Source organism: Staurois parvus, unplaced genomic scaffold (genome assembly GCF_062004578.1).
Source record: "Staurois parvus isolate SC_StPar_1 unplaced genomic scaffold, SC_StPar_1.0 ptg000025l, whole genome shotgun sequence".
In the NCBI taxonomy this organism is placed as follows: Eukaryota; Metazoa; Chordata; class Amphibia; order Anura; family Ranidae; genus Staurois; species Staurois parvus.
The window spans coordinates 7,617,577-7,633,492 of record NW_028317821.1 but is presented as its reverse complement, the minus strand read 5'-3'; the positions used below and the strand labels follow the sequence as shown (position 1 = coordinate 7,633,492).

Below are 15,916 nucleotides of genomic sequence, written 5' to 3'. Positions count from 1 at the left end.
GTTATAACCCTCCCTTGCTTTATTCAAAAAAAGTTTTGCCCACAGTTCTACTTTAAGTATACTAAATCACAGGATCAGCAATTGATTGTGAAAAAAAAAAGAAAATCCATCCTCTATGGATATTCTAAGCTGGAAGCCCATGAGCATACAGTACCAACCTAGGAGTTTAATGTAATTTATTATACATTACATAAAAAAGTGATATTTTGATAGAGGCATATCTATATATGCAACTAACTTCATTTGCAGTGGTTCAATAATGTGCAGATATCACAGAACTATAAGCAACATAAACATACTAAACCTCTAAGTTTCCCTACAGATAAAGGAATGTTTGCATATTTATTAAAAAATGGCACCGACATCATTTTTTACAAACTAAGTTAAAGCATTTTAGGATTATTGGTCTAGAAGCAATAAAGAATGGCATTTAATGAACATAATACAAAGTACAAGAGTGCATTTTGCATTATCAAGCTAATGTACTGAAAATATTGGGCATTATTATTCTTCTTAGGATCTGACTGGATTGGAACACATGCTTATCAACTGCTCCAAAACTGTACAGTTTAATAGTACTGAGAATTTTTTTACTCCGGCAACTCAGGAATCCTATTATGATCCGAATATGGTAAAGTTTACTTATTTGTAACAAATATTGTATTGTTTTTGCTAACCACTGGAGTTCTCAAGCCTTTTTCTCCCTAAATCCCCTTGAGTCACAGCATGTTTTTTTTTTTTGTTGTGTTTTTTTTTTTTGTTTTTTTTTCAGAGACGTATCCATATCAATTCTGTAACTTTATATCTTTTAGCATTTGTAGTCTACCCCAATGTGTTACACATCGTTTTTGTCAGAACTAGATACAGAACAGAACAGATAGAACTAGGGCTTTAACCCTTTAGTGAATGAGGGTAAAACAAATGTTAATGCCTGAACACAACTTGCAACTTTGACATGTTAGTAAACCTTATCTTCGTAACTACTTTGCGCATCCGGGTGCATTATACCTTGTTATTTTCAGGACTTTTTTTTTGTGCTAAATGGTAACAGATATCTCTTGATTTATTTTTTTTTATTATCAGAGGAAAACTGGCCCAAAATATTAAAAACATTTTTTTTTAGATGTAGCTGTATATTTCTTGCTACTACCATAACCTACCACCAAAGGAACAACCCAAAATAAATTCTCCTGCTCCTGACGATCACAACAATACTATGTGTATGTTAGTTGTTGTGCGTACTCGTAGTACAGCCCAGAAACAATTCAAAACATGCTTATTTCAAAAACATCCAGCCCAAAATATACTGTCTCTGACACTGACAGTCCGATCGGGTCCTCCTATCAGTTTTTCAGGCGGACCTGATCGGACCATCCATAGCCATCTAAGGACCAGCGGGTGTAACATGTGTCCGCTGACACCGGCCGACATCTGATCTGATCCAGTATACTAAAAACAAACGGTTGTTCCCCAACCGTCTGGTGAATCGGATGACAGTCGGGTGGAAACGGACAGGTGTTCCATTTCCATCCGACCGACCCATAAAAAAGAGTAAGCTACATCTGTGTCCGCTTTGAAGCAACTGAGCGGACACAGAACTGTCATCCACTTTCTCAGCAGGGATCAGTAGAGCGATCCCCCGCTGAGCAAGCAGATCCGCTGACGGGTCAGCCCCGTCTGTAAAGGGTTTTACACTAACCCTTGCACTGAGCTAGATCAAACCTTGATCTAGTAATTTTTTCCTTTTTTTCATTATTATTTTTTTTTTACACACTTTTGTTTATTTACATCTTTCTCCCTCGCCATTCAGAAATAAAGAAAACACAGGGGTTGGCTGCAGAGTGACTGATTGCTGTGATAGCCAATCAGAGGCTATCACAGGGATCAGGTGACCTTGAACCGGGAATCCAGGGTCCCAATGTTTAGTGCAGGACCCGGGGCTCCCGGTCAGAGCCTGGTCTCTGTGCTGGGAGCATGCTATGTGGCGCGCTCCCAGCAGACAAAGACTGATATGCATATATGCGGATAAAGCCCATTTCCGTGAAGCCGCATATATGCGTACGGTCGGCAGGAAGATGTTAATTTGTTAGCAGATCTGGATACATATATTTTTATTTTCTAGGATGATATTAGGAGGAATAGGGCAAAATTAGAAAAAAATAGGTATTTTCCTGTAATTGTTCCCATTTACTTGTTTTGCACACTCCCAGATACTTGCCTCAATATACAATTTAAAAAAATTCTGTCGATAAAACGTTTTCACAATATTTGTGTAATGTAGACAAATGGTAAAACTCAAACTGAAAATATGTATTTTACTTTGGTAGAGTTTTATTCCCCTTTTAACACTACCTTGCAATGCAAAGTAATGTTGGCATAACTTTAAAATGAGATCAAGTCAGGTTGTGGAGGGCACACATTAGCACAGTAGCGACTTTTTCACAGGTTTGTGATCAATCATATTCCAAATTACATTTTTTTTGCTTGCATGTGCATTTGACAGCCTGACTTTTGACTGTCATCCAAATCATCTAATATAATTGTTGGGATTTAGATATTAACCTGGGGAGGTAATGTTTTTCATTTTGCTTTTATTAATATTAAAAATATTTTATCTATAGAATTTCTTTTACATCATGAGTGTTTGGTGTGGATACCTAAAGCAACCGATCAGATGTAGTTATTTTGACATCTCTAAATGCTGAAGTCTGAATTATCAGTAGTTGCTATTGGCAGCTTTACATCCCTACCCTGTGCACTGTGTTAAAGCCTGCTATGTGTAACATAATCCTGACCATTATTATAGAGTGTATGTATGTTTGTTTATCTGTATTGCTGTTAGCTGCAGTTTGTTATATGTTATTACAGCCGCCAGTGACCAAGCAGCTGGTAATTAATTGTAAACCTGTAACTGATTTGATACGGAAAGCTTACAAGGATAAGAATAAATACAGGTAAGGTTAGTCTAATTACTCATGCACCAATTATTTGTTCAGTTGAGTTTGATTTTGCCATGGCTTCATTACAAATAAAACATTTTACCTTTACTCCAAGATTTGAAATTATGGGAGAAGAAGACATTGCATTCAAGATGATTCGTACTAATGTCTCCCATGTGGTTGGCCAGTTAGATGACATCAGGAAAAACCCCAGGTAAAATCAATACTATAAATCAGTTACTCTTCAAAGTATATTTTCAGAAGCCTAACCACTTAAAGACTGGCCACCCAAAGTGTACTGTGGACAGGCAACATCTACAGGACCTGTGACGTACCTGTATGTCGACCTGGCTGTCCTAACACACGGGGCACTGCGCACCCACCCCCCTTCCCCCACAACTGCTGTATCCGCTGGACTCAGTGGAATATGGATCCTGGTAATCAGGACCCAGTGGTCACATGCTCACAATGTTAACAGAGCTGTTATGAATCAATCTGATTCTTAACAGCTTTGCTTTTCTTCCTGGTAAGCTGCGATTGGCCCACAGCTCTCACATGGTACATGGGTCAATCACACACCCTGTACCATGTGATCAGCTGGAGCCAATCACAGATCACTGTATTTTGAACTGTCATACACTTAACCCATTCATGACAGTTCAAAGCAAGCATTGCATTGCAGGAGCAATAACCCCCCCAGAGTAATGTAATGTTACTATGGTAACATTGTACTACTCCTGATGAAAATGTTTAAAAAAAGAATAATAATAAAGTTAAAAAAATAAAATATTGAGAACTTTTTTTTTTTTTTTAGTTTTTTTGTTTAACTACATGTCAACTGCCTGCCCACAATGTGCGGGTGAGAGATGGCTCTGGGCAAAGCGACATACCCCTACAAGGCTTTCCATTTCCTGGTGTGAGAGCACATGTGTGCACCCTCCGCTGCCCCCCCCGTTGGTCCAGGGAAAGAAGACAGAACACTGCACCGAGTAAAAGTACTACATTTTACACACACAATAGATTAGCACATTTAACCCTTTTATCGCCCCTATTAACACTTTTATCACCCTGTCACCCAGCTCATGCCACTAGTACAGTGTCAGTATATAGAATTGTTCACTGATCACTGTATTACTGCCACTAGCGATATCAGATCTCATCAGGGTCAGTTATCGTCCCTCCCAGCCAGGGTCAGCTAGCGTTAAATTACCCACACACTATCACACTCACGCTAGGTAATCACTGATCACTGTCATTACTAGCATGATGTTTGTGTGGATCAATATATTGATAATGAACAGAACTATACTAGTGCCTCTTTAGTATAGTGTCCCCAAAAATGCACAGCTGCCAGGGTTAACGTTTAGCCCCAACACTGTTTTTCGCAGAAGATTTGTATCAATTGATTGTGGGCCAAAGCAATTTATACACACAACAATAAATCACAGGCCACACAAATTCAGCTCTTGCCAAACAATTTGCATGGAAACCTATCATGGTTTCCGAATTTAAACTTTTTTGGGCCTAACTCTCAACATGGACATAACAAAAAAGAATGAATTGCGTTCATATTGATCCACAGACCTAATTCATCATATGCCAGTGTACTCTGGTGATATATGCCCAACAAGGACCAGCTACTGGCATCAACCTGATATTGTTTTTTTTTCAGCTGGCTGTTGGCATTCATGTAAAAGCAATCTTAATGGCTAATTAGCTGCTGGATCACTTTTACAAGCAGAGGGAAAGGATGTTCTCCCCTCTGCCTTCATGGCTTTCTCGGGCTTTCCCGCTTCATAGGGGTAAATCAACCCTGTTGTGTTTTTGTGCATTAAAATTCAAAATGTATTTTTTCCCAAACATTTGCATTTGAAAAATCACTGCACAGATACTGTGACATAAAAATTTTCTAGAAATTCTGAAGGACCCTCTGCACACTGGTATATACCCTTTCAAGCAGACTATGCAATAAATAGGGATATTTAGTTCACACATATTGCAATACGTGCTCAAATTCCAACAGCTAGTGCATGCATTTATCCATCAGGTGCTAAAGAATTTCTAGTGTTAATATGTGGTTACACCCCTTTAGCACCTGATGGATAAATGCATGCACTAGCTGTTGGGATTTGAGCACAAGTATCTCTTGTTTCTTATAAAAAATTTCTACACCCATCATTTCATCATTTTATTCTCTAGGGCCCCTGCTTTAAAAAAAAAAATATATATATATATATATATAATGTTTGGGGGTTCAAATAATTTTCTGGCAAAAAAAACGGTTATTCATGTAAACAAAAGGTGTCAGAAAAGGCTTGGTCTTCAAGTGGTTAGAAGAGTGTGGGTAATGTATGGCCCTGAAATGCCATGATATTAGAGGCACCCCCCCCCCCCCATGACCCTTTTTTGGAAAGTAGACACTCCCAAGGTATTTGCTAAGGGGCATAGTGAGTATTTTGCAGATCTAATTTGTTGCCACAAATTTTTGTAAAATTAAGAAAGAAAACAAATATCTTTCTTTTCTTTTTCAACACCCTGTGACAAAAAAATTATATCTGCAAAATACTCACAATGCCTCTTGTCAAATTCCTTGGGGTGTCTACTTTCCACAAAGGGGTCATTTGGGGGGGGTTTACTCTCTTACCATTTTAGGACCTCCGAAACTGTGATAGGTAGTGAGGAAGTGACATGAGGAAATAATTCTTCCAGAGCTGAAGTGTTTAATAGCGTGCATGGGCCCTTAATGACAGTACTGATGTTTATTTGTAGATGATAAACCACTTGAGACTCTGCACCTGTATGTCCCTTATGGACCTGAGCAAATATTACAGTTCAGCTATGGCCTATTGTTTTTGCAATAATGGTAACTTTATATTATGTTATCTTATTTCTGGGGGAAAAAAAACTGTGCTTACTACCTAATGAATGGCACCTGAACATGCATGGTGCATTTTCCCACTGTTGTAGTGCCTTTTGAGATTACAGGCAGAATCAAAGTGACTCTGCATGACATTGCAAAATGCCAGATGTGAACGGGGCCTGTTTTTTTTTCTATTCATAATGACACTACTATATATATGTTTTTTGGTACCAAAAATAGTGACGTTATTTACAAAGGAAATAAAACTTTTTGAAAAAAGAATGTGTATTTTCTTAATGTAAAACCACAAAAATGAACAATAAAAAAACATAAAATATAAATGGAAAAAAAATGAAATGAGAATTAGCTAGAAAAGTAATAGTTCATGAGAAATCAAGAGGAACAATTGTTTATTAGATTTAAATATGGTTAATGAAGGGTTGAATAGGAACAATTTTTTATTATAAAAAAAAGATGATCCACTCCTGTCCTGTACATCTACATGGCAGGTGCGGAGTCCCTGGGCATAGCAAGGTACTTTGATTAAGGTTTTCTACACATGTCTCCTATACCCCAAGTCTATAACTAGTTGAAGAAAGCAGGCTTAAAGATATCTAAAGCATTTTGGGGCCCCTTGTCCCTTCTGAAATTTTTTTCCTCCAAACCATACCATATTGTAGCTATTACAGTTCCTGCTGTACCTAGACCTATTTCCTGTGACACACCAGCCATTCCATTTATTAACAATTGGGTCCTTTGCATAAAATTCACCTCTTTTGATTAGTTTTGAAGGTACATGCAATTGTCTTTGCTTCATTTAGATTGGTGTCAGTGCCCCAACACACTTAAAATTTGGGTACAAATTTCCTTCCACCAATCTCTGCTTGGTCAACAATTTTCAGCTTATTTTGAACTTTTATTTTTTATCTTGTTCTGTAAATTTTCTCTAGAGAAATGTTATACATTTATATGATCTTTTCCAGAAATTGCGTTTTCTAGTAGAATTGCAAATACAAAATAAAATAATATACACTGTTCTAGGAAATTCATCTGCCTGAATGACAATATTAACCACAATCACAAGGATGCGCAAACCGTTAAAGCAGTTTTAAGGGATTTCTACGAGTCCTTGTTTCCAATTCCCTCTCAGTTTGAGCTTCCAAGAGAATACCGCAACCGTTTTTTACACATGCATGAACTGCAGGAGTGGTAAGCTGCATTTATTAACTCATTAATATTATTATTATTATTAATAATATGGAAACCTTGTCAAATAGGAGCTTCTTATTCCTGGCAAACAAAATCCTAAGTGTAGTGTAATATGCGGAATCCAGGATCATCAGGCAGCCGCTTAGCAAAGTAAACAGTCTTTATTGGTCCTTTACAAGCAAACAAAACAGCTTTCTTCAGCAAAATAAACACAAGATTAGTTAACTGGCCGAAAAATTTGTCTCTTAACAGAGTTACATCCTGGCCTGCCTCAGGGTACAGGAAAAGCCACAGGAGCTCAGTAAACAATGTCTGGGACCCCAAACAGTCCATACTTTCTCATATACATCTCATAAGTCTTCACATTACAGTTTTGATAACACAAAAGAAAGTTGTACAACGCTGGTGCAGGAAGATTGTAACATGTATAGTGAGGTTTAGAAGTATCCTTTGATACTGAGAAAACATTTTAAATGTTGTTATAAACACTTGAAATAGGAACTTAGCATTGATTTAGCCAGCTGAGTTTTATTGGGTTACCAATTAATCCTTCTGAACTCTTGGTTGAGAATTGGACTTTTTTAATAGAGTACAGGCTGTGGCATTTCTACAGCTACTAATATAGAAATCTATTTAGGTTTAGGCAGATTATAAAGTCCTTCTGCTTTTTCCATTTTTGCCATAAGGTGCGTCTTTTGAAATCTGAGATAATATATTTATTTGAGCAAAGCTAAAAAGGCAATTTTTATTTTGAATGCAATAGGAAATAGATAATCTTTTTTTTCCATTAGGGAGATTTTCTTTCCATTTCTCTTTGGACCAGGTGTCCCCGTGGGAAAACGTTCTCTATATTCCTGTTCTGCTGTTTTCCATCACTTTCAGTCACAAGGACAAATGAGAAGGGTGAAACTCCCTAGCAGGGGCACAGCAAGAGTACCTGAGAGACGTTCAGTCCCTCATCACTCTATCCAAAACATTTAAAAAAAAGTATGTTTTAGATGCACTTTAGGGTAAATTTAGCCTATTTATTGTTTTCACTTTGTGTCTGGAATTTCTGTGGTTGTGTACCGATGTAGATTTGTTTATAACCTTTTTTTTATATAAAATATTATCACCAATTTTTGTGCTTTTAGGAGACATTACAGAGACAAACTTAAGTTCTGGACACATTGTGTATTGGCTACGTTGATTGTGTTTACAGTCATCTCCTTTTTTGCTGAACAGGTAATTTTTTTCGTTCTGGTGCTGCTAAATTCCTACTGATTCATTACGCAGAAAAAAATGTATTTTAATTGTGCAGTACAGGACATAAGCAAGGTATTCACATTCATTGGGTTATAGGCTCCTACCTTCAGGTGATTGGACACTGGCAAAGCTATTAAGGACATGCCCTTTGGGTGCCTCCCCTTTAACCCTATTCCACTCTGTGAGTCCTCAGTTTTTTGCTGGTGTTCTAGGGTGATGGATCTCTTCTACTTCACAGAGAAATCACTCTTGGTTTAAACCACTTTTTTAGTTTCCTTTATTACTTTTTCTTCAAATTCTTTCATTGATTCCTCACTGCCTGCCAATGCCACAATTAGAAGCAGTGCATCCAGTTTGGAACAACCTTGGTAAGCCTTGGTAACTGTGCCTGGATCTCATACTGTGGGGATGGACTTTAATGTTGCTTTGGGCTCCTAATCCTGCAGGGTCACTCACCTTGGCACTTGCATTTTGCAGTGCATTGTAGTCAGATGTAGGATGCTATACAGGTCCAGGACTGTGGTTCATCCCTGTGGAACACAGACCCTGAAGACCCCTTTGGGGGGTATGCTTACTGTAATGGGCAAAGCCTGGACTTTATATACAGCCCAGCGTTGTGGTCTAGGGCAATATTTGAATTCTATTCACTACAGTGTACATTTTTCAGATTTGGTGCTAAAGGTCAACCACTCAGAGCTTAGTCTCTGGTGGATGACCAGGAGTTACATCACACCACAGGTCGCACATTTAACTGCCACTTCTGCCTAGAGTCCTTATATGGTACTTAGGCACTTCCTCCCGCCCGTACGCCATGAGGATTTGTAGCTAGGGGTATTCCAAACAACCCTATAAACTTTCTGCCAAGTCAACAAGTGTCTGTGTTTCCGCACGCATTAATTAATTATAAAAGAAATATAATGAAACATATATACAGTGGATATAAAAAGTCTACACACCCCTGTTAAAATGTCAGGTTTCTGTGATGTAAAAAAATGAGACAAAGATAAATTTCAGAACCTTTTCCACCTTTAATGTGACCTATAAACTGTACAACTCAGTTGAACAACAAACTGAAATCTTTTAGGTGGAGGGAAGTAAACATAAAAAACTAAAATAATATGGTTGCATAAGTGTGAACACCCTGAAACTAATACTTTGTTGAAGCACCTTTTGATTTGATTCCACTACTCAGTCTTTTTGGGTATGAGTCTATCAGCATGGTACATCTTGACTTAGCAATATTTGCCCACTCTTCCTTGCGAAAACACTCCAAATCTGGCAGATTCCGAGGGGAACTACTGTGCACAGCCCTCTTCAGATCACCGCACAGATTTTCCACCGGATTCATGTCTGGGCTCTGGCTGGGCCATTCCAAAACTTTAATCTTCTTCTGGTGAAGCCATTCCTTTGTTGATTTGGATGTATACTTTGGGTTGTTGTCATGCTGAAAAATTAAGTTCCTCTTCATGTTCAGCTTTCTAGCAGAAGCCTGACGGTTTTGTGCCAATATTGGCTGGTATTTGGAACTTCATAATTACTTCTACCTTGACTAAGGCCCTAGTTCCAGCTGAAGAAAAACAGCCTCAAATCATGATGCTGCCACCACCATGCTTCACTGTGGGTATGGTGTTCTTTTGGTGATGTGCAGTGTTGTTTTTGCACCAAACATATCTTTTGGAATTATGGTCAAAAAGTTCAACCTTGGTTTCATCAGACCAGAACACATTTTCCCACATGCTTTTGGGAGACTTCAGATGTGTGTTTGCAAAATTTAGCCAGGCTTGAATGTTTTTCTTCATAAGAAAAGGCTTCCGTCTTGCTACTCTATCCCATAGCCCAAATATATGAAGAATACGGGAGATTGCTATCACATTTACCACACAGCCAGTACTTGCCAGATATTCCTGCAGCTCCTTTCATGTTGCTGTAGGCCTCTTGGCAGCCTCCCAGACCAGTTTTCTTCTCGTCTTTTCATCAATTTTGGAGGGAAGTCCAGTTCTTGGTAATGTCACTGTTGCACCATATTTTCTCCACTTGATGATGACTGTCTTCACTGTGTTCCTTGGTCTGTCTAATGCCTTGGAAATTCTTTTGTACTTTCTCCTGACTGATACTTTTTACCAATGAGATCCCTCTGATGCTTTGGAAGCTCTTTGCAGACCATGGCTTTTGCTGTAGAATGCAACTAAGAAAATGTCAGGAAAGACCTCCTAGAACAGCTGAACTTTATTTGGGGTCAATCAGAGGCACTTTAAATGATGGCAGGTGTGTACTGACTCCTATTTAACATGATTTTGAATGTGATTGATTAATTCTGAACACAGCTACATCCCCAGTTATAAGAGGGTGTGCACACTTATGCAACCGCATTATTTTAGTTTTTTATTTTTTACTCCCCCCCCCTTAAAAGATACCAGTTTGTTTTTCAATTGAGTTGTACAGTTTATGGGTCACATTAAGGTGGAAAAAGATCTGAAATTATTTATCTTTGTCTCATTTTTTTATATTTATCATAGAAATCTGACATTTTAACAGGGGTTTGTAGACCTTTTATATCCACTGTAACTCCAATATTGTCACTATAGGTGAAATAAACTTATAAATCAATGTCCAACCAACTTAAATCAGTCCAATAACCATAAATCATTAAATAATATTCAAAACTACCTTACCCCTTTCACATCTGTTGTGACAGTTCTAGTGATTTAGTTATGCGTGACCACAAACTTCATGACATATGGATGATAAATCCTATGAATGCAGTCGTGCTCCCCCCCACCAAAACCGCACTCACCACAAATTGTTAAGCAGGTCAAATGCACTTAGGTTGAGACCTTTTCCACTCCTTACCCTTCTACTGTCAGGTGAAATCTCTCCACTCCAATGGTCCCCTCACAGTGTTCGGTAAATCACACTCTCCTCCTCCAGGTATGCTACTAGCTCTTCCCAGCGCGTTTCGTCATCATGACATCTTCAGGAGTGGCAATATATTGCCTTCTGGTTTTGGGTTTATTATCGCTTTAAAGGCTCTTTTTCTTCTTGCAGGTCCAGCCCTGCAACCAGCATGTGCTGCAATTCAGGATGCAAAACTGCAGCTAACTGGACCAGAGCAATGAATATCTAACACGACCCTGTTTTTCAGGATTATACCTTAACAGAGCAATTGAAGTAAATACCTTCTGCTTTGCTCTTTTGGGTGGCTGCCCTAGAACATGTCATGAGAAACGCAGGGCTAAGAATAATATAACAAAACTAAACCACACAACAATAGCTAAATATCACGCAAAACAATCAACTAACTAATGTGCAAAAACAGAATAGATTGCTAGCTGAACGCTGAAAAAGTGACTTCACCACACTTTTAACAAACTCTAGAATCAATATAGAAGTGCAAGTTAAAATAAAATTATTAAGTCCAATAGAATTATTGAAATCCAGCTGTAAACCTGTAATAAAGTTCACCGTTACCCTAAAAGTGTAATATCTTGAATAAAAAAAACAATGCCGATCAAGGGATTTTTTTTATATGTGCTGACTAAGAGAGAGGACTTGTGAACACCAGGAGAGTTATCCATTGAAGGGGGCAAGCAATTTTATGACCTGACTGGTAATACAGGGGTCATATTCTTAAGATGAGCGGCCATTGTTTCACTGGTGTTGGAAACACAAAGAGCACTGTTTTTTTTTGTTTTTTTTTTATTCTAGTTATGACACTTTTAGGCTCGATGCACACTGGCTTTAAAAATGCTGATCCTAGAGGAGTTTAGCGTTTTGCATGTAGAAGCAACTAATGTTACCCTATGTGTCCATGCACATTATGTAGTCTAGAGGCATTTTTTAAGCTCAGCTTTTAAAGGCAAAAAAAAAACCCTTTTGACAGGGAAGCTGATCAGAGTTGATGGGAAGATGGATGGATCCAAATACAGGGTAATCTTAGAAGAAAACCTGTTGGAATCTGCAAAAGACTTGAAACTGGGCCGGAGGTTTACTTTCCAGCAGGACAACGGCCCGAAACATACAGCCAGAGCTACAATGGAATGGTTTAGATCAAAGCATATTCATGTGTTAGAGTGGCCCAATTAAAAAGTCTAGATCTAAATCCAATTGGGAATCTGTGGCAAGACTTGAAAATTGCTGTTCATAGACACTCTCCATCCAATCTGACAGAGCTTGAGCTATTTTGCAAAGAATAGGCAAAAATATCACTCTCTAAATGTGCAAAGCTGGTGGAGACATCCCCAAAAAGACTTGCAGCTGTAATTGCAGCGAAAGGTGGTTCTACAAGGTATTGACTCGGGGGCTGAATACAAATGCACGCCACACTTTTCACATATTTATTTGTAAAAAATGTTGAAAACCATTTATCACTTTCCTTCAACTTCACAATTATGTGCCACTTTGTGTTGGTCTATCACATAAAATCCCAATAAAATACATTTACATTTTTGGTTGTAACATGACAAAATGTGGAAAATGTCAAGGGGTATCTATACTTTTTCAAGGCGCTGTATGTGTATAGCTAGATTTCAATTATTATATTGGACTTATTTATTAATTTGTTTTAGGTTGCTCTGCACTATATTGATTCTAGAGGGCTGATAGTACTGCAAGCGTGCTCAGGAACTGGCAAGCTCCATGAATTTTTAGCAGGATCAACAGATTTTTTTTAATTGTGTACACAAAACAGATCAAAAATGTTGCAAGTAAGAGAAGTTCATTGTTGGGGTTTACACACATTTTAATAATTACATTATATATTTTTTTTTTTTTTACAGTTGATTGCACTAAAAAGAAAGCTTTTTCCCAGGAGGAGAATGCAGACTGAAGCCACCCCAGAAAGAAGTAAAGTGTAAAGCAGGACTGATTTTCTACCTGACTACCTCATGGGTGAATGAAGGACAGAGTCCTATCAGAGTCTTATATCAAAAGAGAAATGACTCCACTTAAGTTGTCACTGATAACTCCAATAATAAGTATTCTAACTGCAATGAGGTGGCTTCACTTAAGTATTACATCACGGGAAGTCCATCCTGCAAATTCTGTAAGAGGCATAGATGTGTCTGAATGCAGATTATTGGTGCCACTGGAATATAATATGTGAGGATGTAACAGTTATAGGTCAGCTACTGCTTTGAACATCTGACCTTTTATACCAAAGGATTATGAAATGGCAACACATGATGTGCCATTAAAAGTGACAGCTCGGCGTGGGCAAATCAAACCATATTTTCGGTTAAATATTTAAAACTTGCTTCCAGCACTCCTTTTTGGACTGTTTTCATGTGTTCCAAATGAATTAAATATGTACTGCAATCTTCAAAACAGTTATGGATATCAGAATTGTGTGACTTATGAATGTATTTCTTTTATGTGTGTAAATAACCAGTCAAGTGCCTATGTACAGATAATTCATGTTTTGTCCTAGTGCTGGACTAATTGTATTAAGGGTGTTGGGTTTGTAATCGGGTGTTTCTTTTTCCCCCAGAAATGCACTTCTAGTTAAGAAGCAAGAACATTATCATTTTTGAACTTCAGAATGTCATACCAGATTAGCAATGGTATTATAGGGACTGCCATTACTCACCTTTACTAAATTGCTAGTTTCCTGGCTGTCTGATACCTAGGCTTCAATACATTCTGAGTTACAGACCTAAAACAAAGCTAGACAAAGAATGTGGACTCTTTTTTAGTAATAAAAATAGTAATTTGCTACATGCTTTTTTCCAGTCTGTGACATTGACAAATACTATGAACAATCAGGCAAGCAGTATTTTCAGAATTAGGCCAGCAATGGCAGTCTCCATACTTGTTTTATGACAGCCATTAAATAAAGTGGTACCAGTTATTGACTAACTCCAGAGACCTAAAGAGGACTTAAGGTACAATACAAAATTTTGTAATAGGTGTACAATGTAATAGGTGTTGTTTGCTTTTCATTTTGAATGTTTTTTTTTTTTTTTAAAGAAAAAAAAAGCATGCCACTCAACAGTTTTGTCCCTGGAGCAGTAAATGAAGTATGTCTAAGGCAATGTAGAGTCATGCACAACAAATGAGCCATCCTACACAATGTTGTGCCATTCAGCAGTAGCCACTATGCATCCACACAAAAAGTCTGAATGTAAATACGTTAGCATACTGACAATTTTAATCTTGACTGGAGACCTCCTTTAAAATGCAAGCCTACAGATGGGGTTCTTCATCGGGCATGAGTGTAATGGGCACACATTTTCGTGCAATACAGCACTTTATTTTTTTTATCAAAAGTGTGTGGTTTTTAGATTGTACTTTGCCTGATGACTAAATCTGCTTCAAAAGCTTGCCTTTTTAATCTGTTTCAATAAATGGTATCGCTTTGGCTTTACTTGTTCTTTTTTGTTCTTAAAAATATCATCTTATTTTATACAACCCGTCCCTGCTCCATTATTATGATTACACGTGCTTCCCTCCTTTACCATGTATAATGGTGAAATATTTGGTGGAAGTTTGTCTTAATTTAAATGACCTATCTCTGTAGATCAGTGATGGGAATTAATGAAATTGTGCTATGTTAACTTTAATATGATATGTAAATAGAAAAGTTGTTTAAATGTAAATAATGGGGGAAGTAACAATGGCAAAGGATGTCATGCAATAAATTTTTGAAAAAACTATTTGTTAATGTGCTTTTGAATTTTGACTTTCCATTTATTTTGGTCCACATGAGGATATTCTGTTCGTGTATTATATTATAGAAATCTTTGTAGACTCTTGACACATTGAGGGAGATTTACTAAAACTGGAGCACTCAGAATCTGGTGCAGCAGTGGATTGTAGCCAATCATTTTCTAACTTCAGCTTGTTCAATTAAACTTTGACAATAAAACCTGGAAGCTGATTAGTTTCTATGCAGAGCTGCACCAGATTTTGCGCTCTCCAGTTTTAGTTAAATCAACCCCATTGTGTGCTGTGCAAACCAATGGGTGCCATTACTGGTCTCATAACTGAGTCCCCAGATGATGATAAGGTGAGTTAATTACTTCCTACAAGTTATGAAGCTCTTCTTATGCAGATTCTTACGTTAATAGAAAACTGCACGATCCTCTCCACTGGGAAAGCTTATCCAAGTGTAGTACCTTGTTTTGTGAAGTCTTTGGCACAGGTATTCAACCTGTGCTTTATCCAGAGAACTGGTTTGAACCTTCTCTACCTTAATGAAAAAAGTGTATTTTTATATTCTGTTTACCTACTGGGGAGATCAAGAAATCCCCATTGCGCACCAGACCAGAATATTTAAGGATTTATTCTGATCTACTGGGATTGTCATGCACAACCATCTCTAGGGATATTGAGACTCATCAGACCAGGCAGCATTTTTCCTATCTTCTATTGTCTAATTTTGGTGAGCCTGTGCGAATTTTAGCCTCTGTTTCCTGTTCTTAGGTGACAGGACTGGCACCCAGTGTGGTTTTCTGCTGCTGTAACCCATCTTCTTCAAGGTTCATCATGTTGTGCATTCAGAGATGGTATTCTGCATACCTTGGTTGTAAGGAGTGGTTATTTGAGTTACTGTTGTCTTTCTATCATCTCGAACCAGTCTGCCCATTCTCCTCTGACATCAACAAGGCATTTTCATCCACACAACTGCCGCTCACTGGATATTTTCTCTTTTTGGACCATTCTTTCT

General features: G+C 37.8%; 1 protein-coding gene across 2 annotated transcripts in view; it reads left to right on the top strand.

The window, feature by feature from the left end:
• Positions 1–14,903, top strand: part of GNPTAB (N-acetylglucosamine-1-phosphate transferase subunits alpha and beta) — a 114,252-nt gene extending 99,349 nt beyond the window's left edge. For both annotated transcript variants that reach the window (XM_089651805.1, XM_089651806.1), the window contains 6 exons: positions 518–631; positions 2,869–2,954; positions 3,055–3,153; positions 6,841–7,008; positions 8,142–8,232; positions 13,029–14,903. In XM_089651805.1, the coding sequence (XP_089507931.1) occupies positions 518–631; positions 2,869–2,954; positions 3,055–3,153; positions 6,841–7,008; positions 8,142–8,232; positions 13,029–13,106 (636 nt within the window). In that variant the 3' untranslated portion in view covers positions 13,107–14,903. The remainder of the gene's footprint in view (positions 1–517; positions 632–2,868; positions 2,955–3,054; positions 3,154–6,840; positions 7,009–8,141; positions 8,233–13,028) is intronic.
• The last annotated feature ends 1,013 nt before the right edge of the window (positions 14,904–15,916 follow it).